This window comes from Pipistrellus hanaki (assembly GCF_964339955.1).
Source record: "Pipistrellus hanaki genome assembly, chromosome: 10".
NCBI lineage: Eukaryota > Metazoa > Chordata > Mammalia > Chiroptera > Vespertilionidae > Pipistrellus > Pipistrellus hanaki.
In genome coordinates this window covers 23,625,910-23,648,915 of record NC_140512.1, presented here as the reverse complement: position 1 = coordinate 23,648,915, position 23,006 = coordinate 23,625,910, and the positions used below count along the sequence as shown (strand labels likewise).

Here is a 23,006-nt window from a genome sequence, read left to right as displayed (position 1 = left end):
GGGTAACTTCCCAGGGGGCACAGCTGCATGGACTTTTTGATACCACCACTGTGCTAAGGTTCATCAACTTTTAGGGAGAGGGGTATGAGTCTTTGTTTTGTCCTGCTTCATGAAACTTTTCATATGGCACGATATCGCTGTACATGGCAAGAAAATGTATATATAGGTCATTTTACTACAGATGAATTCAGAATGTGATGAGAATAATGGTAATCATTGCCTCAAAATTGTTTACTTAAGGTTCAAGAGAGACTTTTATAGATCGTGTGAACTTGTATTTTTAAGTGTGAGATATGGTTTCTGTCTGAGAATAAAGTAATCTCTAAGTGTACTGACTGGGCTATTGAAATAGCCTCAAGATGTACTTCTTGAACTTTTATATTAATTATGCTGCAACTTGAAGCTATATATCTTATACCCTTCAGAGTTAATATTACCATCTCTTCCTCTATGAACCAATGAATCTATCTCTGTGTCTATTTCTCTATTGTGTTTTCCTCTACACACACACACACACACACACACACACACACACACACATGCGCGCTTTGACTAGAAAATCATAAAAGTAGTGGAATGCTTTTATATAGAGATAGAGATAGAGGTATGTCACATAATCACTTTATAAGATTATTGAAAAACAAATGTTATTTGAACATATTTCTGCAAACCTTATGTAAGTATGAGTGTAGTTTATTTTCTTCTGTTTTTAGATTGAATTAAAAAAAATTCTGTTTCTTTAAATTCTTTATCAAAAAGAAATCAAAAGGAATACTGAAAACACACAAAACACCTTTTATTCTAATGACTATGCGGCAAATAAAAGAAAATCCCAACATAAATCAAAATTAAAATTATATCTTTAAATTTTGGCACCACTACAATGGTTTTTCTTTTTAAGTAAATGTTTGGAGTTTGGAAGACAATCAGATATCTTCTAGGTAGTTGTTACTAAAGTAATTTTATTTGTGCTTTCTATATTCTTGACAACTTTGTGTCAAAATAAGCCATTATGTAATCCCTACTAATCTTTACCTTAAGAAGTAAAATTATCTTTGTGATACTACCTTAGAATTCCTAGGTAATAATAATAATGTTCCAAGGATAATTTATATTTTTAACAGGTGCTAGACTTTATGGATTGAAGGTAAATGATGAAAAATGAGGTAACATCTTAGTAAAAAGTCTGCTCCATAAACAGAATATAGAAGATTTAAAAAAAAAAAATTGGTTTCTGGAGTCCAACAAATTCCCATTTTTGTGTACCTTTTTTTTTTTTAATTGATGATTATATATATATATATATATATATATATATATAGAGAGAGAGAGAGAGAGAGAGAGAGAGAGAGATGGAACTCAAAACCTTGGTATGTGCCCTAACCTGACATGAACTTGCCACCTTTTGATGTATGGGACAATGCTCCAGCCAGCTGAGCCACACGAGCTTGTGATTTTTGTTTTATTGCTTCATTAACTAAGATGAAATATTCAATTTATAATTACACTAGTGGCTCAATGCACAAATGAAGATTCATGCAAGAATGGTCCTTTGTTCCCCTGGTTGCTGGCACTGCCTTTTGCTGTGGCCAGAGCAGTCTTTCTGTCCCTGGCCGCTTGGCACCTGCATAAGCAAATTAAACCAACATCTTTGTTGGGTTAATTTGCATACTCACTCCTTATTGGCTGGTGGGTATTATGAAGGTACGGTCAAATAGCATTTTATTAGGTAGTTGACTTATAATCAATAACTGAAAATTTACAAAACTATTAAAATATCTTTTAGATATTTGTATTCCTTTAGATAAGAGAAAAGACAACCTAGAATCACTATTTTAATATCAAGTTCTTAAGACAAAATTAGTGTTTAAATTATTAAACTAAACTATTACATTAGTGTTGAAACTATTAAGAGCAAGTAATTAAAAATGTTGGCTCAGATGCCAAGACTGATCAACACTTTTGTTTCTCGCTCAGAATTCTTTGGTGTTCCTTGAACATAGTGGCTCCGTCCTCCCTGCTCTCTTCTCACTCTGTATCTCCTGTAGGAATGCAGTTCCTGCACCTATTTACAGAGCTGTCTTCCTTTTAAATCTTAACACCTCAGTGCCACATCTTTCTGGACATAGCCTTCATAAGCATGTGCCTAATGCACAAACGATGAAGGATCAGTAACTACTCTATGGTAACTTGAGAACTTTCATTGGGTGTCAAAAATATAGAGAGCTGAAACCGGTTTGGCTCCGTGGATAAAGCATTGGCCTGTGGACTGAAAGGTCCCAGGTTCGATTCCGGTCAAGGGCATGCACCTTGGTTACGGGCGGAGGGTGTGCAGGAAGCAACTGGTTGATGTTTCTCTCTCATCAATGTTTCTAGCTTTCTGTCCCTCTCCCTTCCTCTCTGTAAAAAATAAATAAAAATATATTTTTTAAATGATACAGTGATTTGTTTTTCACATTTTGTCAATCTTTAAATAACTCCCCCATAACCTTTCTCTGCTTTAAGTCTCATTTACTTCATATGAAAGAGTTCCACACTTCTCTTCTTTAAATGCTATTAATATCAATATGGTATTCAGGTTTGACTAAATCTATAAATACTTGTTCTAAATTTGTTTCTGAAAAGTAATTAAATCTGACCATCTTATAAAATAAAAATAATAGGATCTAACATATCTAAAGGACTCAAAAAATATTAATTTAGACCAGAAAATGAGCTAAAGATTAAAATAATTGAGAGATGCTAGACATGCATTCTTTGTATGATTCATCTTCAGTCCAATGATACAAAGCTATCTTTTGCAAAATGAATATGATAATTAAGAATGGATAAATATAGAGTTGCAGTTTTGCCCAATGAAAGAATTCTGGAGATTAGTTTTACAAACTGAATATGCTTAATACTGAACTCTATGCTTACAGTGACTAAGATGGCAAATTCTATTATGTATGCTTTATCATAATTAAAAGTTTTTTTTAATTTTTTTTTTAATAAGTTTTTATTTTTCATATTATTACAAATGTTCCTTTCCCCCCCCCCCCCACCATTGCTCTCCTCCACCAGGTTCCCACCCCACCCTCTGCCCTTTCCCCTCTCCCCATTGTCCTCATCCATAGGTGCACAGTTTATGTTCAGTCTCTTCCCACGCCCCCCTCTCCCCTTTTCCCCAAGAATCGTCAGTTCACTCCCCTTCCATACCTCTGATTCTATTATATTCAACAGTTAATATTGTTCATCAGATTTTTTTTAATTTCCTTGGTTTTTAGATTCACTTGTTGATAATTACGTATTTGTTGTTCATAATTTTTATCTTTGTTTACTTTCTCTTCTGAAAGAACCCCCTTCAGCAATTCATATAATTCTGGTTTGGTGGTGATGAACTCCTTTAGCTTTTTTTTATTAGTGAAGCTCTTTATCTGGCCTTCGATTCTGAATTATAGCTTTGCTGGGTAGCTTATTTTTGGCTGTAGGTTCTTGCTATTCATCACCTTGAATATTTCTTGCCATTCCCTTCTGGCCTGCATGGTTTCTGTTGAGAAGTCAGCTGACAATCGTATAGGTGCTCCTTTATAAGTTACTACCTTCTTTGCTCTTGCTTCTTTTAATATTCTCTCTTTATCTTTTGCTCTTGGAATTTTAATAATGATGTGTCTCGGTGTGGTCCTCTTTGGATTCCTTTTGTTTGGAGTTCTGTGTGCTTCCTGGACTTGTAAGTCTAATTCTTTCACCAGGTGGGGGAAGTTTTCTGTCACTATTTCTTTCAGTATGTTTTCGATATCTTGCTCTCTCTCATCTTCTGGAACCCCCATAATTCTGATGTTGGTTCGCTTGAAGTTGTCCCAGAGGTTTCTTACATTATCTTCAATTTTCTGGATTCTCTTGCCTTCTAGCTTCTGTGGAGGAGTGTCTTCTGGCTCTTTATGTTCCAAGTCTTTGACTTGATTCTTGCGATCTTCCCTTCTGTTTTTAGGACTCTGTAGAATATTTTTTATTTCAGACAATGTATTCTTTATTTCTTGTTGATCCCTTATCATTTCTTGTTGACTCCTTATTAATTCTAGTTGATCTCTTTTCATATCCTCATAGGCCTTATCCATCTTTTCTAGGAAATTCTTGAAAAACCTTATAAGCGTAGATTTGAACTCTATATCCAGGCGCTTTTTGTCCTCCATTTCTTTCGTTTGTGATCTATTTTGTTGTCGCATTTCGCAGTTACAGATGGGACGGGGTTTCAGGGTGGAGCCTGCAGCTTTGGCTTCCGTCAGCCCTGCCCTATGCGGGTCCTTCAGTGCTCGCTGCCGGCGCCTCTGAGAGAAAGGTGCCCTCGATTTTCGCCTGCTGCCAAACAGTCTATGCTCTCCCACAATGAGCCCGGTATTGGGGTTCAGTTCAGTTGGAAGTGGAGTTGGAGGTGGCGTTCACAGCAGTCTGGAGCCCCAGTCTCCTTCCCGTCAGGGCAATCCCGCGGCACAGCCGACCGTCCCTTCTCTGGGGGCAGTGTGCGCGCCTCCGGGACCTCCTTTCGCTGCTTCCCCGAGTACCGCCTTACAGCCCAGCTCCCTCTGGATGAGCCTGGGTCCCCGGGGTCTGGCCTAGAACGGGGGTTCAGAGCAGTTGGGGGCCCAGCACAGTCGGAGTGTTTATCTCCTTCCCGCTAGGGAACGCCCGCCAGGCACTCGGCCTCCCTCCTCTCCGGCTCCGTCCTCTCCGCGTGCGCTGCGTGTCTCCGTACCTTAGGCTTTTACAGCTCCTCCGTGCTTCCTTCTGGTTTTCTCCTTGCTTCTTGTTGTAGGATTTCCAGTCAGTCGACTTTCCTGTAGTTCTGGGTAATGTCCATTTTATATTTTAGTTGTATTTATTAAAATTGTTGTGTGCGGCTGCGGCTAGTTGCCTACCCGAGCAGCCATCTTGGATTCTCCTCTAAAAGTTTTTTTTTAAAGAATTAGCAAGAAAAAAAGTGAGAGGATAGCTTGAGTTCATAATATCAAATATGAAACAAAATTTTTATAAATTCAAGATGCCATTTTTAAAGGAGAGAAAAAGAAACTCAGTTCAGTATTTTTCTCTTAGTGGTTTAAAAAACCCACACACACAATAAAAAAAAAACTTGGGGGGATTGTAAGATATGTACACACATAATACCTTAATAAAAATAAATAAATAAATAAAAACAACTTGAAGAAAATTTCAAGTTTCCTGCTAGTTGCAGTGTTTTATTTTTACTTTTCATTTATTCATTTATTTGGGGCTTCATAATTCTAGGTTATGACTATTGTCCATTGACCTGTGCATGAACTATTTTGGTTTACTTATTTACTAACTTACATTACTTAACTGTTTTTAGTTATGTATTAATGTGTCATCCAGAACAAAAGCTAAAAGATGGTAAATAACTTGTTTTTTACTACCAATTTTCCCTTTATTTTATTTTTCAATCTTGGGTAACTATCTTTCTGAATCATGTATTCATCCTTTTCATGCTTTTCTTTTTACATGTTGATTGTGTCTATGTATACTCACCTAAAACGTGTATTTTATTTTAGTTGTTTTTGACATCATTCTAGGAACAAACTGTAATTTTAAGAAGCATGTTTTTTCCCCCTCACATAATAATGAATTGTTAAAATCCATCCTTATTGCTTTGCATTCATGTGTTGGTACTGGCTACTATTTAAAATTGTGTGAAAGTGTAATTGCAGTGATGTAAACCATGCCTGAATAAACAGCGCCTTTAGGTCTTTATTGCCAACCATATGAAAGTTAGCTTGCCATTTGAACTATGGTTGGCTCAACCACGCTGCCTATGTCCACCTTTGGATTGTAGGTTGTTCAGGTGTACTCTGAATGAACAGCCTTGCTTCATTTAAAAAATCTCCATGATATCATGGCTATTAAGAGAGTTTGAGCATAATTCTCTGCCCTTCTTGTTCAGACATAAAACCCTAGAATTTCACTATGAAGATACTATCATATAAACATTAGTGACTTCTAAATCATTTGTTAATTCCAGGTTTAACAAGTTTCTGTCAGGGCATTGCCTCGGGATATTTTCCTTTTCTGCATCTATTAAAACGATTTCTGTTAACACTGGTGAGAAACATAATAAAGGTTTGTCAGGAACTCTTGGAACATAAGCAATTCAGAGCTTGCTTTTCTTGTTTCTTCTTGCCTATAGCTTAACACGGATCCTTTCCTTCTGTAAGCTAATGGAGTGCTGCATCTGCCTCTTTAAACCTTTTTTTTGCAAAAGAACTTCCATTATTTCCAGTTTGTTTAAAAAACAAAATAAAAAACCCTCTTTTGATACGTTCAAGACTATTAAAATATGATTAAAAGCTACCAACCAAGAAGTTTGCTGCCCTTGTTCTTAATTATTTGCCCAATAATATTTATATGCCCTGACCAGGAATTGAACCCTTAACCCTTCAGTGCACAGATGACATCCCAACCACCTGAGCCATACTGCGGGCCTTGCCCAATAATATTTATTGTGTAGTGGTTGGGACCCTCTTCCTCCTGCAAGTTCAGGAGACAGTTTGGGTCATATTTTTGCTCTGCTGTGAATTAGTTTTGTGGCCTTCCACATATTATTTTATGGCTGTATGAATATGTTTTCTTACATGAAAATGGAAAGTAAGTCCAGCTATCTCATAGGGTCATTGTGAAATTTAAATAAGATGATGCACATGAAATGCTTAACTTACTGACAGTTGCATCTGAGCTCCATACATGTTAAATAGGGTGGGGCAAAAGTAGGTTCACGGTTGTGACTATGTGAGACAGAGTTTTTTTCCTTGTATTATTATCTAATAATCTTTTTATTACTTTCCACACACACAATTAAAGATTGACTTTGCCACACCCTGTATTGTCAACAGACTCACACTGGTTTTTGACGTGGACTGAGTCATAATGTATGCTTGTGACAAGGGGCTCTTGCCCACACCTCATTGCACATGTTTATAATGTTATCACTCTTAGTAAACACAGAAAAACATGGCAAAAATAGAATCCCTTACTTAAGCAAATGCTAATCTGAAATCTTGTTGATGTTAATAGGAATTTATGGCTTTATCAACATAATTTACCTATTAATAAGTGCATTTAAAAGTAAATAAAATAAAAGTGGATGGTCCTACATATTTTTTTGGAGAAATTTTTAGGGTAACTTCTGAAAATATTTAAGTTACAAACTTCTTACATCATATCTAACAATACACTCTTTGCTTGATATTCACTCTTTAAATTCACATGCTCACTCCCCTAATTAGAATTGTGGGGTGTCTTAGATATTGGATTCTAACAAAATTTAAAATGTTTTCCAGATTTATTGGCCGGCTGCAAAGGAGCGGGTGGAATTATGTAAATTAGCTGGGAAAGATGCCAATGTAAGTATGAGACTTTAAAAAATATCTTTGTTAAACTGGTACTGATATGATAACAAATATTTATATTGGGTTTTAGGAATTAATGATATTAATGTACTATTTAAAGGCTATTCTAACTTATTCTGTGCAAAGATTTTGGTAAATAATATTTCTACCTTGCTTAAAGGAATGATATTATCTTCAGAAATTTAGAATTACTACACTTTCTATAGTGTTAACTCTGAATATTGTTATTTTTCTCACACAAAAATCTCAGATCCCTATCAAAATATTCAGAAATAAATCATCAGAAATTATTGTATTTCTAGGATTATGTATTTTTCACTTACATGCCTGCATTTTGTGAATGTACACAGAGCCTTCAGCTTTAGCATTAAAAACATGCAATTAATATTTTCATTTAATTTAGGTTAAATATTAAGCTTAGAAAACCTAGCAGGATTCTTTCAAACCTTGGCATGGAGAGATGCTAAGAAAGATTGGTTGAAAGTGAATGACAACATCCTGGAATGAAAACTAGGAATATTTTAGTCTAAAATTGATTAAAGCACAGTTATCTAAAATAACGTTTAAGGATAAATGGTGGGGTTCTAATGTAAACTCCTAGCCTAAGCTGCCTTAAGGACCAGAGAAAAGCCTCAGATCGGGGACTGACCTAAGCATCTTTGGGGTGACCTCTCTGGATTGCCTTTACATCGTCCCAGTTGTCCTGCCTGCTCCCCCAAACTGTGTTGCCTGTTTTATCTCCAGCGATGACGGCAGCGCTGTGGCTCTGGCTGCCTCTTCTCATCCGCGTGCTCTGATTCAGGCCAGATGCTCTGTGTTCTGCCCTGACTTCTTGCACTGTGGTGATAGGGAGAATTGCTCTCTCTTTTTTTTTTTTGGCAAATAAATCACTTCCTGAGTGTAACTCAAGAAGATAAGAGGTTCTAACTTCGGGCAGAGACATGGACATCTTGAGGCTTCTTTTGTAACATCCTCTACTGCTGCCTGTGACCACAGTCACACAGGAGCATTAAGCAGAGCAATGTCTTCATATTTAATAACAAATAGTGTGCGTTACATAAAAGCACAATTAAATTTTAAAACTCTCACTTTATGTAATAGGACACGTGATGCCTAATGCATTGACGGGAAGGTTAGAAGACTCAGAATCTGAGACAACAGATTTGTTCACTTATTTGGACAGTCATCTATTCAAATTATACTTATGAAGAGCCTGAATATGTCTGTAAATATATGTATGAAACTGATAGAGGATCTGCTGTCAGCCGTGGAGCTTTCAGTAAAATGAGGGTTACAGATATTACTCATCTGATGTTACACACTGTCACAGTACTGCAAAATAAAATTATCAAAATGGAACAAAAAAGTTTTCATTATGCCTGACTAGGTATTCAGCCAGGGTTAAATGTGACCTTTTCTGACATATTTATGTTAGCAGAAATGTATCAGGGAGTGAATGCAACAGGAAACAGTTTTTGTGTTTATTTCATCAGAAACAAAAGAGTTAAAGCCGTCCTAGAATATATTTTTCTTTTTCCCATGTCTCTATCTCTCCACCCTGTTCAACATCCCAACCGCAAGCAAGTGCCCAGGTCTGCAAAAGATTCAATGTTTTTTGACCTTGTGGGGAACAAAGATGCTTTGCTTCTGAGAGTTTCCAAACTATTTTGTTGATGTACAGTGGAAGCTTGTCTTAAGCAGTACAAACACCTCAACATTCTGTGTTTCGCTAGTATTTAGTGTATGATAAGGAGGCAAATAGGGAGAGGGGGTTCCAAATCTACTCCAATAAACTAATGTCAGTTTTCCCATGGAGTAGATGAGGGATAAACACCCAAGGTCAAACAGTCAGTGACAGTGTTCCCATTTCAGTATGTTCACCAATTCTAGCTATACAGTAACTCAGTTGCCCCTATTACTAACTTAAAGCAAACGGTGATCAACTTTTCTGAAGGTAGCATCCTAGAACATAGAGGACCCAGCATATGAAAACCATTCCTCCAATTCAGTTGTAGCAGGGGGCTTAGTAATAACCTCTAACCTTTCAGCACACCTCCTGCCAACCCAGGATTAGAGATTTGGAGAGTTTTGCTCATTTCGCTGAAGTCTATAAAGTTTGCTGTTGAATCATGTAGGGATAATACAAGTCTTTGTCTCCTTTTCAATCTGTCCCTTTAAAATAATATTACATTAGAGTTACTAAGAATAGCTTACTCTTTTATAGCACTTGCCATGTTCTGAGAGTTGTTTTTCATGCTTTATGTTTATAATCTCATTTAATCCTTAAAACTATATGGTATGCTAGATTTTATTATGAATTCTCATTTTCTAGATGAAAAGACTGAGGCCAGAAAAATTAAATGACTTGCGCGGTATCACATATCTAGTAAATAGTGAAGCCAGAAATTGAATCCAGAAGTTTTACCCCCACAATCTGCTTTTTCACCACACTGTAACCCACGCATTAAGTCTGCACTTTATGTCTGAGGTCTGAAGTCCGTATTATCCCTCCAGTCATTTCTCTCTTTAGTGTCCATAACATAGATCCTCATTCTCCAGCATTGCAGAGATTTCTGCAGACAGAAAACTGAGACAAGTGTGGGGTTTTATTGACATATTTTACTGCCTTTGGCATTGCCCCCTCTTTTCCCTTCTCTCTAGTAATTTTTACCTACTTCCCCAAGAGTGTGTTTAGGATTAACAAGAGTTTGGGAAGACTGTCCCTTTACACAAAGGTACTATATAACTGAAAAATAGTGAATTATTTACCATAACGAGAGTTAGCTAATTGGGGTGGGGAGAGAGTAGAAGATGAGGGAACAAAAGAGACCTATTCCCCTTTCTTGAACACCATTCCCAGATTAATTCAGGGAAGGAAAGGGATGACAGGAAGCTATTTGGTAGTGCTGAGTTTCTGCTTAGAATGTTTTTCAAAAGAGAGTCACTAAAGAAGTGCCTTTAGTCCTGGTGATGCAGAGTGGGGTAAACAGGTCACTCAGGGCAGAAGAGCACATAGGGTGCAGGCAGGCTGGCCTCTGTCTGTCCACTGTGGACACACACAACCTGTCAATAGAGCCATGACAGAATGCAAGGATCTTGCTTCTCTACAGTTCTGTGATTACGTGTTTTTTTGTGTTTTTTTTTTTTTTTTTAGAACATCTAAGAGTAAAACAAATGTCCATTGTAGAAAGTTTGCAAATTAATATAGAAATCATCTGTAAATAGTTCCTCCCCCATGAACATTACCCAGAGATAGCTGGTGTCATTTTGATGTTTATTCTTCTATCTTATCTATTTACTATTTCAGAATGAAATCATTGTATACATAGTGCCTTAAAACACGTGTTTTTTCCCCCACTTCACAGACTGCCATGAGCATTTTCCCATGTCATTATATTCCCTTTTTATAACATTACTTTTAATAGCTATACCGCATTCCTCTACATATTATTTCATCAATCCCCTATTGTTAGGAGTTTGGTATAAATCCAGTTTTAATTATTGTGAATGATGCTGCACATGAAAACCCTCCTATAAAAATATTGTGAACATCTTTGACTGTTGAGTAGAATTACTGCTGAAAGGATATAAATGTTTTATACACTCTGCAAAATGGCCCCCCGGAAAGTCTCTGCCTCTTGTGCTTTGACCAGCAGCGATGCTCATGAAAGAGCATATTTCCCATACCCCGGCTAATATTGGATAGAACATATAGTGAACATTTAATACTGAGACGTAAATGAATAAAATAAACACATTAAATATTTGCCAACAAAACTAGTGCTATTTTTGTTGTTTCAGCTTGAATTTTCTTTTTATTACCATTAAACCTAAACATTTTATCTAGTTGTAAAATTAGAATTTGTGTTTTGGAATGGCATATCCCTACCATTTGTTCATTTTTAAAATTTTACTATGTTTTTTTCCTTACTGATTAGTTACAGATTGTCAAGATTTGCAGATATATATATATATATATATATATATATATATATATATATATTATTACTCTGTGATCTCATGTAAAAATATTCTTTCCAAGTTATTGTATTTGATATAGTCTTTTAAATATTTAAGTAAGCATCTCTCTTTTTTTTCTTTAAAATGTTACCTTTGCCCTCCTACCACACCTGGGTTTAGCTCTGTAGAAATCTCCACTGTTAGATCTTCCCTGAAAAGCTGGCTAACTTGTCAACTACTGCCCATTTTTTAGAAAGAAATATGATATTTGGATTTCCATGTATTTATTTTGAAGCGTTAAAATATTTTCAAAGCTTTAAGACCTAAAAAGATATCTCTGCAGACTGGATTCTACTTGAGGTCTGCTAGACAAAACCAACATGCAGCAGTGACAAGCATTTGATGAATGATCAAAAGTGTTTGATGTTCCTAGCCAGTTTTGCTCAGTGGATAGAGCCTGGGTTCAATTGTTGACAAAGGCACGGACCTCAGTTGCAAGCTTGATCCCCTGCCTTGGAAGGAGCCCATGTGGGAGGCAGTGAATCCATATGTCTCTCTCTCATGAATGTTTCTCTCTGTGTCTCTCCTGCCTTCCACTCTCTGTAAATCAATGGAAAAATATCCTTAGGTGAGGATTAACAACAACAACAAAAAAGATTTGATGACCACAGTGTTCTGAAAAGTAAACTAAAACAGAAACAGACCAGATTCCTAAGTATTTCCCTATATCCTAAATAAATTAAAATTAACAATTTATAAGTCACTTATCAGAATTACATATAAAGTTGTGTTGGATTTAATTGGACTATATCTAAGCCTAGAGAATTACATGTACTTCTGTTTCACTAATACAGGGTGTCCCAAAAAAATGTATACAAAATACATTTCACTTTCAAAACTGGCTCAGTTTTGAAAGTGAAATGTATTTTAACAAACATTGTCTTTCTTTATAATTATTCAAAGGGTGTGTATGTGCTTTTTTGGGACACACTACATTTTTTCCAGCTATCTAGGCAGAGGCTAAAATTCCAAGTGTTAATACATAAACTAAAACATATTTGTCTTTTCTCCAACTACTAACTCAGTTTTCTATGTGTTTTATTTAGTTATCAGTTATATAAACATGTGGATATATGTGAGAGGTAAAGTATTGAAAAACATATTACTCGAGATAATTTTTAAAAGTTGATGACTTGTTTTCTCTCTCTTCCACTTGGGGGAGGATGTAGGCAGGAAGGGGAGTCGGTAGAAGGAATAAGGGAAGGAAGGAGAAATTCAATACATTCCCAAGGATGAGTATATTACTCAGTAAATTGCATTGTTTGGTCACATGCAACAATCCTGCCATTATGGGCAATAGCTGACAAGTTAGCCAGCTTTCAGGAAAAGTTGAAAAAGCAGCTTCTCAAAGTTATCTTTCTTCATGCCTCACAGGATTATGCTACCATTAATAGCCACGCTGCAAGTTACTAAGTGAATTAAATGAAGTTAATTATTGCTTGTGCTATTTAAACAAAACATTGGAAGCTCTGTGCACAAAAAGGATTAAAAATAAAACACAATCTTTGAGACAAAAAAAATAAGTTACAAATTAAAGGGGAAACCATTGTAAAGGTTTTGCCTCACATCACTGGTTTGGCTGAAATCTCCACCCAGGCAATTCTGAATTACAAAACTTTATCTTTCAGGATCTCTGTTTCCCAGGTTTCTTTCCTTCTGGCTGCCAGTTCCTTTCCATTGCCTCCAGGCTGCTTAGGGAACCGCCCTTCATCAACTTCAGTACAAAGAAGTTTGCACAGAGCTGACTTTTTTGGAAACTATGTCTGGTAACTCAGGACCCATCCGCACATTGCCCCATTCCACATCAGCCCGATCTGAGAGAGGGGAGGAATTTCACAAATAAATCCTTGCTAATAGTTTACCAAGTCAGAAACTAGCATAATAGGTCAATTTCCTGGGCTGAGTGCATTTTAATAAAGTACTCCTGGAAAAATTAAAATATGGGCCCTGGCCCATGGGACTCAGTGGATTGGGCATAGTTCTGTGCATCAGAAGGATACTGATTGGATTCCTGGTCAGGGCACATACCCAGGCTTCATTTTCCATTTCTGATTGGGATGTGCTCAGGAGGAAACCTATGGATACTTCTCACATTGATGTTTCTCTCTTTCTCTTTTTCTCTTTTCCTCTCTCATAAAAATATTTTTAAAAAAGATTTTTTTAAAAAAAGTTAAAGGATGTGAAATGTTTTTGGTGTGATTTGGAGCTTTTTCTTTATAATCACTAAAACTACCTCGTTTTTTTTGTTTTGTTTTGTTTTTGGAATTGTTTATTAATTTGGTGGGGGGAAAGAGAGAAAGAGAGAAAGAGAGAGAGAGAGAGAGAGAGAGAGAGAGAGAGAGAGAGAGAGAGAGAGAGAGAGAGAGAGAGACATTGATGTGAGAGCACAAAATCAATAGTTTGATTCCTGCATGCCCCCTACTGGGGATGGAGCTTACATCCAGGACATGTGCCTTTGACCAAGATGGAACCAGCAGCCTCCTGGTGCACAAAATATGCCCAACCAACTGAAACACACTGGCCAGGGCTAAAATTTCATCTCTTATGTGTATAAAACTTCACTCTGGGCCTTATTTGCCTCTGTAAACAGTGCTGTGTCTCTCAGCGTCCTTAATCTTTCTGACTCCACAATTTAAAAGCTAGAAAGGGAATTGTTTTATTCCTTTATACAAATATTTAGTTCAGAATCTTGTAAAATTAATGTTTTATTCATCTTAGGCTACTAAAACAAAACACTGTAAACTGAGCGGCTTAAAGAACAGACATTTATTTCTGCCAGTTCTGGAGACTGAGAAGGTCAAGATGAAGGTGCTGGTTGATTGGGCTTCTGGTGAAAAGTCTCTTCTTGTTTGCCATCTTCCTGTTGTGTCTTTACAAACCAGAGAGTGAGAGAGAAAGCTCCCAGTCTCTTCTTAATCCCATCCTAAGGATCCTATTCTCATGAATAGCAGACACAGCTATTCACTCTAAAATCAAAAGAGCCACCAGGAGATTGATGTTTGGGATAGGGCAATGAGAGTAGGTCATTGAGGACTATCATAAATGGATTATCTCCCAAAGGCTCCATCTCCTAATATGTCCTTGAGCCATCACACTGAGGAGTGAGGGTTCAACCTATGAATTTTTGGAGGACACAGATGTTCAGTCCATAACAATTACCTTTTAACTATAGGATTATTTGGTAAAATTGAGCTTTTGAAAAGAAAAAAAAAGATGCAATAACTGGTAGTGAGTCAATCCTACCTCACTTTAGCCATATAATTCTATACTTGCCCTCACTATGTGCTTGTCTTTGTGTAGCTCTCACCCTGCATGAATCTCTTTACAGGGGTTAAGACAAAGAGATAACAGTCCCATCAGTGTACATTAGTGAACAAAATAAAGAGACATTAAAACCCCTTACGATGGCAATGAAGGCACATTATAGTTTATCTAGTGATCCATACATATCCTATGTAATAAAGAGGGAATATGCTAATTGACTGCCAAAGATAGCAGTACCCACAGCCACAAGATGGTGACACCCAGTCCCCTCAGCCATACCGGGACAGCAGGTATGTGGCACAGCTGGGCACGCCCCCACATGGGTCTGACCACTCCATGCACCTGCCTCTGGAGTCTCCCAATCCACTCAGCACACGTAGCTGCACAGGGCCAGCCCAAAGGATGACCAAACAATTGAACAAGCAGGCCATGTGGGGAGACCAGGCTGGCAGGGGGGTTAGTGAGGGATGACTAAATGACTGAATAGCAGGCTGTGCCTAGACTGGCAGTCAGACATCCCCCATGGGGTCCTGGATTGGAGAGGGTGCAGGCTGAGCTGAGGGGATCCTGCTTCCCTGCCACCATACATGAATTTCATGCACTGAGCCTCTAGTTTACTCATATTACTTTGTCCCCATTATTTGTTCAAAACCATTCATATGTCATATTTGCTCTCTGAGTTAGGTTTTTAATTGAAATTGCCTAACATGATACTAAAGAACATGAAGCTGGTTTCGTACGGTTCCTTTATGCAAATGGAAAATAAGTTCTCCTCATCAGACACCTTGGCACGAAGGTGAAAACGGACATAATATGATTTTTTAAAATAAGACTATATGCCAGAAAATTGTCTTAATGTAAAATGGTAAGTTTTTCAGAGTCTCCATATAATAAATATAGGAAAACATATACATGGATAAATACATGAAATTATCCAAGATAATACAAATGTCCATAGTGTGATTTGCACACCCTTAGATGTGACCATTCTCTCTCTCTTTCTCTTTTTCGTTTTCAGCATACAATCTAAGCAACCACATTCAGTTATCCTGCTCCTATTAGAGAGTCTGCCTCTTCCTACCCAATAAAGAAACACCCTTTACTCATGTAGCTGAGGGACTATTAATTGTCCTTTCCTGTCATCTTAAGCAACTGTGTTGTTTATAAGGAAGCAGAGGACAGAAGACTCATTTGTTCACTGTAACATTTTACTGTGATAAAAGGTGCAGATTTTATTAACTGGCATCTACAAATTCTGGAGACATAAAATTGCCAGGGTAGCTGGATGGGTACTAGGAACTCTGTCACAGTATGCAGACATAGCTATTCACTCTAAAACCAAAAGAGCCACCTGGATGTTGATATTTAACACAGGGCAATAATAAGCAATTGTTAAGTATTATAGTATTAATTTAAACCACGTAACAATTTTATTAATAAGCTGTTTGCCTTTTAAAATGTCTTTAATTCTAAGAACCATCCCACCAGTCTAATTAGGTCATTGGTAAGTTGTGTGTGTGTGTGTGTGTGTGTGTGTGTGTGTGTGTATTTTAATTTCTTCCTAACAACTCCCAAAACAACAGTGCCATAAGCCAGTGCCTGACCAGTAAAGAACCCATGGCCATCCGGATAGGAATAAAGAACCTCAGTGGTTCCATAGGTTTCCGATTTAGTAAATTCTTGCCCATCTCTTGGGTAGAATCAATCAAGAATAAAAACGTTATAGCCCAGTATTTTCTCTTTGGATCCAGAAATCATGAGGCCATAATTAAGAAATTGTTTCCAATAATTTTGTAATAATAAGAAGTACTTTGGGAGATAAATTGAAAATTATACATAATAACAAAATGACTAACAATTGAGTAACTATTTTTAAGTAACTGGGGAATGTAAAATAATTATTATAAAGATAATGAGAATATAAAGAAATATTTTGGGGTCTAAGAATATGCAAAACAATTAGAAATATAAAGTTTTCTTTAAAATTGGGACTTTGGCCCTAGCTGGTTTGGCTCGGTGCATAGAACGTTGGCCTGCAGACTGAAGAGTCCCAGGTTCGATTCCAGTCAAGGGCATGTACCTTGATTACGGGCACATACCAGTGTGGGGGGGTGGTATGCATGAGGCAGCTGATCAATGTTTCTCTTTCATCGATGTTTCTCTATCCTTCTCCCTTCCTCTTTGTAAAAAAAAAAAAATCAATAAAATATATTTTTAAAAAGTTTCTCTGAAAGATCAAGTCAGTCATTGAATCTTTATAAAAAAAAAAGTAAAATTTGGACTTTGTATTAAAATATTCATGGAAACACACACACACATGTATGTGTATATATATATGAAGAAAATAAATGGAAATAAAATGATAGGGAATTCTAGCTAATAAAAATAGAACACATGTATAGGAATACACATCTGTTTAATATAGATGAGACAGTTTATGTTGCAAACAGCAGAATCTATTGTATATGGTGAACAATATGTGAACATCAGAACATGATGAATTTTGATCTCTTGGTAATTCTTGAAAGAAAGTATTGATACCTCATTAGTATTCTATGTGTATTTATTCTACAGACCTCACTGAGTACCACTATAGAGATGTACATTCTGGCGCTCTGACAATTTCAAACCTTTAAAATTTCAAAAAGTTTCAAAGTCAATAACTTAAGCTAGTTTCTAATTTGTTTTACCTTCTTGCTAAGTCAGGTGTCTAAACATTTATCATAAATCTTTTTCATTTCCCCTTATTTTTGATGATTTATCTACTTGAAAAGCAGGTAGCATGAATGACCATCTTTCAAAAACTTAAATTGTATGCTAATGCTTTTATTTTTTTTATATCCAATAGACAGAATGTGCAAATTTCATTCGAGTCCTTCAACCCTATAATAAAACTCACATTTATGTGTGCGGAACTGGAGCATTTCATCCAATATGTGGATATATTGATCTTGGAGTCTACAAAGAGGTAATATAATGAAATTGCTTGAAAACAATTTATTGTGATACTTTATTATGAAACATGGAGTCATATCACTTATGTACAGTATAAGAACTCATGTTCCTAACCACTTTATGACTTGCCATTTTGATTATATACTTTATCTAATAAAAGTTGTTCTATTAAAAATTTGGGGTTTTTTAGTGAGATGATCAAAATTAATAGTGCAAAATGTTGAAAGTATATGTTTTCTATGGACTCTATGTATGTCTTTATTTTTTCTTGAAGTTCCTTTACAACTAGATCTGTTTTGTATGTTGCTATTGGTGAAAATCCATTTTCCACAAGACCTTGCCATGGAATTGTGTATTTTAAGAAATTTCATTTGTCCTATTCAACAAATTTGACCCGTTATGTTTATAATGGCAGACACTAAGTACAGAAAATGTAATAATTTTGTACTAACTGTATATAGGTAGTCATATTAGCACACCGAATCCATTATTTTTGCTGGACCAAATTGACATAGTGGAAATAAAGTATAATATTAATTAGGAGTAATGTATAACTGCTCTCTCTGAGCATTTCAGTAAATGAGAAACAGACATATTTCAGAAATTTAATTCATAACTAATCTAGGGTTTTTGTGTATCATGGATTGTACCACACATTTTATATGAATTGTGTTCTTAGAATTTCACGACACTCATAATGGAATTACTATCTTCATCACTTCTGATTTATAAGTTACTAAAAATTGAGTCTCAATGGAATTAAATAACATGGCAAGATCACCCAACTAATAAATGCTCTAGCAAGGAACTGAAGCAAAGCACTCTATCTCTAGACCAAGCATGCACAACTCTGCTTTTGGAACCTGTACTCTAAAGCATATCCTTATATAGGTTGATGGTTTCATTCTCATCCTTATGTATGTGTATATATATATATATATATATATATATATATATATATATATATATACTTCTTGTGAGTAACCACTCATATTTGCAGAATAATTGGCTGCATGATTGATATTAAAGTCTGAGTTTATGGAAGAGGTTTCTTTATATTGATTTAACTGATCCATGCTGAAACCAAACTCACAACTTTGGCTGGATATGTTTTCCTCTCTAACCAACTTGTCTAACCAAGTCCAGACTCAACTGCTTGAAAATAAAGCAACCCTGATAGTTAAATCTCTGAACTACTAGGAGACTTGGCAACTGGAATCCATCATTCTTTGTTCCTTGTGTAATGTTCTCTTGGCTAGCTTTGAGGAAGGATAATGTATAATAGTAGCTCACAGCACAGGGTGTAATTATATGAGATAGCCCCACAGTTTGGATGTGTTTTGAGGCCTGAGGCTAAAGGCCAAACTCACAACCTGCTGAAGGATGAAGAGAGTGTTCTTTAGCTCCTAAAAGTCACAAGTGCTGAAAAGGAATTTAGATGGAGCTAATTATTTAGCTTCGGACTGTCAAGAAGCCCAGGGGCAATGAAATTTACAAGTTCTGTGAGAATAAGAGAATTATGAGTGCGCAGGACTAGGGAGCCTTGCAAGGTTGCTGCTGGTCAGGAGTACAGGTAATTGTAGCCAGCCCTACTTGAAGAATGTTAACTTTGTGAATGAATTATTAGCGCTAGGAATTCATTGTTCTTCCAGAGGGAATTTAAAAGGCTCTTCTATTTTCAAGATAGACAAGGTTGCTCTGCAGGTGACTGAGAAGAGGGAACTAATATATAAAAGGGATGGAGAAGAGAATTATAGGAAATCCCCTTTCTGGGAACTCATGTTCAGTGCAGCTGGGGCAATGGGCAGATGGGTCAAAAAGCTCAAATGAATCCCAGATTTCTGTGGTTGGCAGTGAGCTGGAGAGTGGTGTTATTTACTGAAGTGAGGATAGTAACAAGTTTGTGGGGAGACTGGTGAGTTAGTTTTGTCCGTCCTGCATTGGAGAAATGGTCAGTAGGTCATGCCAGTGGGAAGTTGGATCTGGATTTCGGGACAGAAGTCAGGGCTGCTGTCAACAACTAATCACTGGAGCTGGAGGAGCCAGAGTTTGAATTATGGCTGCAGGCACTTACCAGCTCCATGGTCTTGTGCACACTACATAAACTTTCCAAGCTTCTGTTTATTCAGCAAAAACGATGATAGTAATACTAACTACCTCACAGAGTAATTTTGAGGACAAAATGAGAAAATTATAGTATAGGCTTTGGCATAGCACTTGTTTCATTCCAGCCACTTAATACTCAGCCATAACAGCCCACAGAAAAGTACAAAGGCAAGGATTTCAAAAGTATTATATTAATGTCTGCTATATATAATATACACATGCATATACATATACCTGTACATATGCATAGGTATATACATATACATATACATATACATACACATATACATATACATGTATTCTGTAAAACTTGGAGTGCCTGATAGCTGTTAAATAATTATATTGGAAGTATATTCTATCTTCCTTCTCCTGCTGCAAATCTCATCTTTAAATGGGAAAAGTATTAATAAAAACTTTGCCTAATTATGATTAAATATTTCCTATCACTCTTGCTTTGTTTCAACAATATTTCAGTGTGCAGCCTCGATAGATGCTTTTTGCAAAAATAATTAAATTAAGGAATTAAGTGGGGGGGGAAATCTTATGAAGTTGAAGCTGTCTCAGAAGTTAGAGTGCCATGTGAAGCAGTCGGTTTATCTGAGGCAGTCCATTTAATCAGCCATTATTTTTTTACATCATTTTCCTCTTGGTATCCTTGACTCTGGCCCAGTGAAACTTGCTTCATCACTATCTTCTTTCTCCAGGAGATTATAAAGGAGGCTTTGTCCCCAGCCTGTACAAATACCCATTTTACGGACTTATCTTGAGAATTTAATGAAATGTTGCATTTTAAAAACAGAAGTCTGTACAATTATAAGGGAGTATTTAGTACTTTGCATCAAATGTGACATTCTCTCAGATATTTTCTTGTTCCTTTAAAAAATTTTTTTTTTTAGCTTTTCACTCTGATCTTCTGCCATAGCTGGATTCAGCTTACTTTCCCCCTTTACAATATCCTATTATAGGCTTTAGAGTCAGCACTTCTGTTTGATCTGTGAAGAATAATGTTCCCTTAACGATACTTAAACATACTTAAGAGCCACTATCTACAGGTGTGTTTTTCCTGACACACCTTAAGCCTCATCCACAGTTGGAAAGCAGCCCTAAACATATTTGCACTAAACTTTTTTTTTCATGTCTAGCCTCCACTCTCATAGCTTGCCATTAGCTGACCTGTCTACTTAAACATACTTGGGCTTGATCATCTTATATGGTCACTGTGAGGCTACTATAAATTGATTTCAACACATTTTCAGTTCATGAGTTTGAATTCTGAGACTACATTAGTTAAAAATGTGAACTTTGGAGACAACCCAAGTATGAACTACTGCTTTAATTCTTACTAGCTATGTGATGCTGAACAAGGTATTTAATCTCTCCATCCTCAATATTTCTCTTGTAAAGTTGGAATTCTCAGAGTACCTCCATTATTAGGCTTATGGTATGGATTAACTGAGACAACATATATAAAGTTTCTGGCCCATGGTTAACTGTTAGGTATCTTACTATTAGTATTTAAATGCATTTACTGGGAACTGTAGAATAACAATTGTTAATCATGCTATTTAAATTACTATTGCTATTTTTTTAAAGGCAGTAGCTACCGTTGGTCTTGTTCATAAGAAAAACATCTGACATGGCAGATAATACAATAACAATAAATAATCCAGTTCCTCTATCCCTTTTGTTTCATTGCTTACTTTCTAGATAAGTAGCATTGAATGGTCCTTCTTTATGACATGTATGTGTGCTCTGATACAACTCTGTAGCTACACCATCTAGAGAGAATGTCTGAAATGCTGAATTTCTCTAGTGCCTAGGCAGGGTGAGTCATCAGCCTTTTGCAGTAGGGTAGTGTTGTCATTGTTATGAAACCTTCAAGCTCCTGGGACCATATTCATTATACATTCATATTTTTCTTGGAGAGTTCAACTTAAGATGTTATTTTTTCCTGAATATTAAAATATGCCAATGTCATTCAGTGTCTGTGGCCACTATTGTACAAACAGATGTTTCAGCCAAAATAACTATGTGGCTTTTAATGTGTAAAGTGTTTTCATAATAGTGAAAATACTGTAACAGGATATTATTTGCCCACATGCATCAACAGCTATGAAAATGAACTTCCTACCTTAGAACATTTTATGTCACTAAAATTACAAAATACAACAAGGCATAAGTAACTTGGAATAGTTGCAGATGCTTAGGTTAATAGATCATAATATCTATAGAAGAATAAATATTATAGTAAATGTATCTCTTAGATGAGGAAATTGGCTTGCTAAGCTCAACAGATTACTTATTAAACTTAAGAAATGTGTGTGTTTGATGGTGATATTGATAATGATAGTGGTCCAGACTAAATACATTTATGAGTATATTAGTACTTCTGACAGAAAAATTCATCCTGTATTATTATTATTACTTTGGGCAAACAGAGACCAAAACATGGAGACTGAGTCTTGCCAGTAATAATATTTGCTAAAGAGTTAAGGAGCACAGCATGATGCACATGCTATATATGCTCAATCAGTTTTTGTTGAATTAATGAGTTAAGTATTAGTTCTTATCTCCTATGTTCTTGCTGATTCTGATATTCTTAAGAAATCTCACTTGTGTTAATATTTCTCATAACAGGAAGTTATGTTCAAACTAGACACACACAACTTGGAGTCCGGCAGACTGAAATGTCCTTTTGATCCTCAACAGCCTTTTGCTTCAGTAATGACAGGTAAGATCAACGACAGGCAGTTCTTGCTTTAGGTGTTTTAAAAAGGTATGTGTAAGTTAAATTACATTTTTCTATCGAGTTAAAGATTATTTTTAAGTCTTCCACTAACTATAGCGTTTTAGTGCCAAATCTCTCTATATTTAGCATCCTTATTAATAAAATGAGGTCTCAGCATCCTTATTGTCTACACAGTTAGGTTTTACTTGAACTTCTGGTTGAATTCTTTTTAATGCAAATTAAACACACTCACTTGTTCTTAAATTTTACATTTAAATGTCTCAGATTATCTTTACTAAGCTGTGTCTCCATAAGTTTAGCAATTCCTTAAACATAATATGTTGCACATTTTAAGACTTAAGTGGAAAAATTAATGATAAGATATAAGTGGATAAATTAATAAAATAAAATAAATTGATCAAATTATAGAGTACAGATTTCACTTGCTAATAAAAACTCCACATTTTCACTAGCATGTTCAGTCTTATCTTGCTTTGTATACATCTTAAATTTTCTTATGAGAAGACTCTTTTATTTAA

General features: G+C 36.0%; 1 protein-coding gene across 1 annotated transcript in view; it reads left to right on the top strand.

Moving 5' to 3' along the window:
* SEMA3D (semaphorin 3D) overlaps positions 1 to 23,006 on the top strand; it is a 185,615-nt gene that overhangs the window by 98,910 nt on the left and 63,699 nt on the right. Inside the window, exons 4-6 of the mRNA XM_084897339.1 lie at positions 7,326 to 7,388; positions 17,527 to 17,646; positions 22,377 to 22,470. Coding sequence (XP_084753465.1) covers positions 7,326 to 7,388; positions 17,527 to 17,646; positions 22,377 to 22,470 — 277 coding nt within the window. The remainder of the gene's footprint in view (positions 1 to 7,325; positions 7,389 to 17,526; positions 17,647 to 22,376; positions 22,471 to 23,006) is intronic.